The sequence below is a fragment of the Dermacentor andersoni genome, chromosome 11, assembly GCF_023375885.2.
Source record: "Dermacentor andersoni chromosome 11, qqDerAnde1_hic_scaffold, whole genome shotgun sequence".
NCBI classification, from domain to species: domain Eukaryota; kingdom Metazoa; phylum Arthropoda; class Arachnida; order Ixodida; family Ixodidae; genus Dermacentor; species Dermacentor andersoni.
In genome coordinates this window covers 36,702,219-36,708,218 of record NC_092824.1, presented here as the reverse complement: position 1 = coordinate 36,708,218, position 6,000 = coordinate 36,702,219, and the positions used below count along the sequence as shown (strand labels likewise).

At 47.8% G+C, this 6,000-nt stretch overlaps 1 protein-coding gene across 1 annotated transcript in view; it reads left to right on the top strand.

The window, feature by feature from the left end:
* Window positions 1-6,000, top strand: part of LOC129381610 (uncharacterized) — a 63,464-nt gene continuing 57,464 nt past the window's right edge. Inside the window, exons 1-3 of the mRNA XM_055064619.1 lie at window positions 1-17; window positions 1,744-1,886; window positions 3,343-3,508. Coding sequence (XP_054920594.1) covers window positions 1-17; window positions 1,744-1,886; window positions 3,343-3,508 — 326 coding nt within the window. The remainder of the gene's footprint in view (window positions 18-1,743; window positions 1,887-3,342; window positions 3,509-6,000) is intronic.

The following is a 6,000-nucleotide window of genomic DNA, read 5'->3' as shown; positions in this document are numbered from 1 at the left end:
ATGGCTTTTGTGTCGAGGTGAAGAAGTGCTGAAAAAAAGCCCTGCTAGCTAATGACAAGGTTAGGTGCATCTAGATTTTTGCCTCTGAAATTCGGTAACCGTCTCTTCCACGCAGAAATACACTGGAAAATTGGTCATTAAAGGCTGACGCTATTTTACATTTGTCTGTAACGGCAGAGCTGTCCAGAAGAATTTCGCTTGCAGGTTCTTTATTATCTATTAGGTGCCTCCAAAACTTTTGGGTGTCGCTAGTAAGGAAGTTGTGCATTCTGATTTTAAAAAGCTAGTACTTTGACAATCTAATCTTCTTACGCAACTCTTCTTGAACAACCTGCAAGTTGTACCTTTTCTGTGAACGAACACTTGACAAGCGCTTAAGGCGACGTTTTAAGTGAATGATTTCATTTGTTCTCCAAGGGTTAGAGCTATTCACTTTCCTAAATTTAATAGGGACAAACTTCCGTATACACTCATGAACCATGTACTTGAAACTCAGCCATAAACCATCAGCACTCGAAGTACCATCGGCGGCCATTTTATCTAGCATGTCATAGTTCAGTTGGAGAAGGTCTAAAATATTAGTGTCGTCAGCGTGATTAATGTCAAGAGACGTGGATTTTTGTCCTTCGCGTTTCGGGCCGTCTGAAGTTGTTTGTAAAGAGTACCATGTTGAATTAATTCAACATCGTCAGTGGGACCAACTTCGTGGAAATTCCAGCTGGGAGACGCGTATTCTACCTTTGATCGAACTAATAGTTTACAAACAATATTTTTTTATAGGTTGTGGTGCGTGGCGTGGATATTGTCTCAGAAAACCCAAAGTTTTGTTAGCTTCTGAGATGATGTCAGTCACATCAGTGCGTTCCGTGACAAATCATTATACAAGGTAACGCCAAGATATCTGCATATACCGATTCAACATGTGTGTTAGCGAAGTTGTAACGGTAGAGCAATGAGTTACAGTGATGACCTGATGGAGATAACTTTACGTTCAGCACGGTTCAAGGTCTTTAACCAGTCATCGCACCGCTTTTGGGTGTGGTCGAGGTTTTCATTGCGAACAATTTAGTCTGATGAGTTAGTAGTGGTGCTATAAACAACACAGTCATCAGCGAACATGAGCACGTTAGAACATAAAATCAGGGGAAGGCCATTAATAAATATTAACAGTATTAGTGTGCCGACGAAACCTTGCGATACACACGGTGGTACATCTCAAATGTGTGTAGTGCAGCCAAATGGTAATAGACAAACGGCGTAAACATTCATTTTCACAGCTATGAAGAAATATTTAAAGAGAAACTGAAGAAGAAAGACAAGTGGAACAACCCTGCTTGTACCCACCACTACCACATTTCTTTAGTGACGCTCTTACCGTATGGACTCTTGTAAGGGCCGCACCTCTAGCCCAAAATTTGGGGAAATATTGCCAGCGGTGAAGCAATCGCGTTCGGTGACCCTATGCGTACTCACGCGTGCCACTAACGGCATATGGTATCAAGAGTAGCGTCCCTTACACAGGACCGAAAGAAATGGCTCGGTTCCGTGTAAGGGCCGCAACTCGTCAAAATTTCGTAAAAAGTGCGGCCCTTACACGAGTCAATGCGGTAATATGCATCACCAGCGTTAGATGTTGACGCCACCGATGCGGACGACATTAGGGATATCTTCAGCGGTCGCAAGACGACGTCGCGAGTGACGTCATGCTCAACGTAGTACTCTGCGTTTCTTGCCGCATCGCAGGCTCATTGGCGACTACAAAGAGTGCCTGGCCGAGCTGATTGAAGCAACCACGTGCGCGAACAGGGCTTTCCTCCTCGACCAGCTGAAACCGATGCGACGACAGATCGAACTGAGCCACGGCCACTGCATCCGAGAGCAGAAGGGTACGCGATGCTGTCCCACGCGACTAGCTGTTCGGTCTATATAGACCCATCGCGCAGAATGGTTGCAGAGTTGACGGCATAGCGTCGGTACACACAGCCTAGCTTGCGGTGGTAGCTAGATGGGAGAGATACGATAGACAATCGCAGTGAACCTCCCGATCGCTTATCACACAAACCAAGAGTGTCCTGGATGCCTAAATACGCACTCTCTGCATACGACAGGACATATTCGAGATCGACATCAGAAAGCACGAATGTTCGCGAGCTCGGCAAAGTGATGAAGCATGGGTGGTTGTTACTTAGTATGGTGTCTCAAATTTTTGCGTCCGTAGCAGTCGGTATCAGCAATTCTGGGGTAATAAACTAAAGCGTGGTAACGCTCTCCGGCCGGTAGAATGTGCCCATGCCCGTTTTTGAAAGTATATGCAAGCAAACGCTGACGCCACATGGAGAGGCTGTATTTTGCAACGATAGTGTTTCTGGTATATTCTTTTGGCCATGACGTCACAGATTCGTGGGCCATCGCGACAAGACTGGCGCAGCGTCATTCGCGACGTCAGCGTGACAATGGAGCCTTGATTTCGCTTCCGAGGGTCTCGTGTAGTGTGTTCACATTGGAGAGGGCGAAAACGCCCTCCAATGTGCGTTTTTGCCCTCTCCAATGTGAACACACTACACGAGACCCCCGGAAGCGAAATCAAGGCTCCATTGTGCGTGGAATACTCAGTTTTGATGACATGGCGTGGGGCCGGCACTGTGATAAGACGAAACTTTCATCTCGTTGACCAACATCTGAGCACCGAAACATTGGAGCGAAAAGAAACGCTCCAAACCGCCACCTCAGTCTTTGGAGAGCACGGATTCGCCGCGCGTCCAAATGAAGGCCAACTACAACGTAATTTTGGAGCGCGTAAAAATCCTAGTTTCAGATTGTCTATATACATGGCAGCCGCCTTGCAAAATTTTGCGTTTCAAATGCAAGTGGACACTCCACGGAAAACGCGCAAAAGTTGGCCTTTTTGATAATGATATCGCAAAAAAAAAAGTGCCCCGCTAAGTGACGCATGACACCGAATGCATGACGTCCTAGATTAAGGGCTGCCCATACTGCTCGCAGCTCATTGAAAAATCTCGAAGGCGGCGTGTAGAGACCTGCGTCATGTCGGCTAACCACAAGGTCATAAGTTGTCTGCCTAGTTGATACTCAAAGCCTGATAATAAAAAAGTAGACATTTACGGGCCCAGCATGTTCGCCAAAATTTCCTTCAATACTATGTACTACCAAGTTATATACAAGTCATCCAAAGCGAAGTTTCATTGCTCTTAGCCTTTAGCAATACTGGTCACACGAGCAGTTTGGAAGTGCTTCTGACAAAGTCCGCACTTTTTTCCCTCTCGCATTACGGTTCGCTGAAAATGTGTGAAAACAATTATGGGCTTGTGATAATCTTCACAGCGCCATCGAAGGCGAGGCCCATGGACGGAGTTCGTGAGAGCCCAAAATCGGCGAGCCGAGAGGTCAAGGCATGGCAGGTGCAGTTCCTCTGTGCCGAGGAATTTCATTCCAACCTGAGAAGAGGCAAACGTGGCAGTCCTGTGGTCGAGACTCGCCGGATTTGCTGGTAGGCCTTTACTGAAGTCGCCTTGTACGCCCGCCGCCCGCGTATATGGTAGGGCGCGTGGTGCGGGAAGTGATGGTAAAATTTTTCTCGCCAGCCTCTGGAAACACCGCGGTAACCTCCATGTACATGCGTGCATATGTACATCCTCCAAATACACGTTATGCGCATCTCACATATTCGCATAGCGTAGATAGCTTTTCCGAATCAGCTTTACAATAAAACTCTAGTAATTCGCCTTGCATATGTTCCGTTTCGCCGAACGTAAATATGTACCTATACGGCCAGGCACATTTTCGTGGGGTAATAAAGCATAATTACAACTCAATAATACATAGCCATTCTCCATACTAAACGTCCCTCTAATATTAGATGGATTTAGCCGTGCTCTAGACATGCTATCGCAGGGAAATGGCAGTCAGCTGCCTTGCCCCTGCTTTAGTTTTGCCTCTGGGGAAGATTTGTAACATACGAGACCGTGGTCCCCCGAGTGGCAATAAAGCACGGGTAAAACTGTGTTCTTGCAGTGGGTGTTAGTCTGAGACAAGAATTAAAAAAGTGTGTTCTGATAAGAACGAATCCTAACTGGTAGGCGAACAATTTGGCGTTCGGCTATCCACTAACAACGCTCGATCAAACTGATGGCAGAGAGGGTAGCCTGCACAAAAGACCGTTTATATCGACTCTTTTGAATCCGGCAAGTGTTTTCGGAAGCGTTTCAGCGCTATCCTCAAGTGTCATGACTCCAATATCCGCAAAGAGCATCGGCGCAGAGGCAGTGACCTGAAACGTTATCATTCATCCGGCGTTAACCTTTACGCTAAAGAGAATTTTACGGCAATTCATATTACGCCCATTTCTCAAATGTCATATGTTGTCCCGCTACGCAAAGACGTTAGTGTTTTGCTCTCAAAACTCAGTCACCGTGCACCTATAGATGACTGGGGGTATATAACTAACGTATACACCAACGCCACCGTGCGCGCAACACTCACACTGAGAGACTCGCATCTGCATCTAAAGAGACCCTGCGCTTGCGGCTCGTCCTCGCGTGCTCTTCATCGGCTTCATTTCTTGTGGATATTGTTTAGGAAAGGTGCCGCAGAGAGCCTATGCTTTGTGGTAACCGAACCATAACGTACACTCCGTTGACTCTATGGGGTACACTCTGTGCGACACCGAATGATAGTTCACGCGTGCGACCCTCCCGTAGCTTTACAACGTGCGTGCAGCTTAAATCACGTGGCCCGACTAAACGTCAGTGTTGCTCTCGAACAGATGTGGCACGCACTGCATGTAATAACGCAAACGTACCGATGTATTGAACGTGTTATATATATTATAATACCGAGACCGATCAAGTTGTCCAGCGCTGTTTATTCCACCAAAGGCAACGCCCCCAGCTCACGCGCGAAGAAGTCGAAGAACAGTGAAGATGATGATGGCTATGTACAAATGAAAACGACGAAGTACGTTAATAGTGCTTACACTAACTTCCCCCCGTCATGGAAGCGGCCAGCCTGGCCGCAGATTAGAGATTATCTAAACGGGGAGTGAAGGGCTTCATCCGCGAGACGTGAACAATTTCAGCATTCCGGCGGCGCCGGTCAGTGACGGAGTATACTGGGCGAACGAGATAGTTCACTGCAGATGTTTGCTGCACAACGGTGTATGGGCCAATGTAGCGTGGGAGGAACTTCTCACAGAGGCCTGGGGTGCGGACTGGAGTCCAAAGCAGGACTTGGTCTCCAGGGTGAAAACGTAGGTCACGGCGTTTGTTGTCGCAGTAACGCTTGCGCTCAGCTTGGGTAGCTTCTGTGCTTTGCCGGGCGATTTGACGGCAATGTGCAACTCGGGCAGCGAAATCTTCCGGAAGCGACGCGTTAGGCGAAGAAGGTGCGAAAAATAGTTCTCTGTCGAATATGGTGGAAGGAGATCGTCCATACACAAGGAAGAAAGGGCTGTAGCCGGTAGTTCGTTGAATAGCAGTGTTATATGCGAATGTCACAAAAGGAAGAATTTTATCCCAGTCAGTGTGGTCAGGACGGATGTACATGGAAATCATGTCAGACAGCGTACGGTGGAAGCGCTCAGTAAGGCCATTGGTTTGCGGATGATAAGTGGACGTAGATTTGTGGACGGTATTAGTGGCTCGAAGAACTTCCTCGAGGACTTGTGAAATGAACGCCTTGCCACGGTCACTGAGAAGAACGCGAGGAGCCCCATGGCGCAAGACGATGGCGCGCAAGAAAAAGTCGGCGACCTCAGAAGCGGTGCCGGATCGCAGAGGGGCAGTCTCGGCATATCTTGTTAAATGGTCGACCGAAGTGACAATCCAACGGTGACCGGAGGGTGTCAACGGCAAGGGACCATATAAATCAATGCCAACAAATTCAAAAGGTGCGTCCGGGCAAGGGAGAGGTTGTAGTAAACCGGCAGGAGGGGATGTCGAGCGTTTGCGGTGCTGACATGACGCACAAGAGGCAATGTATTTG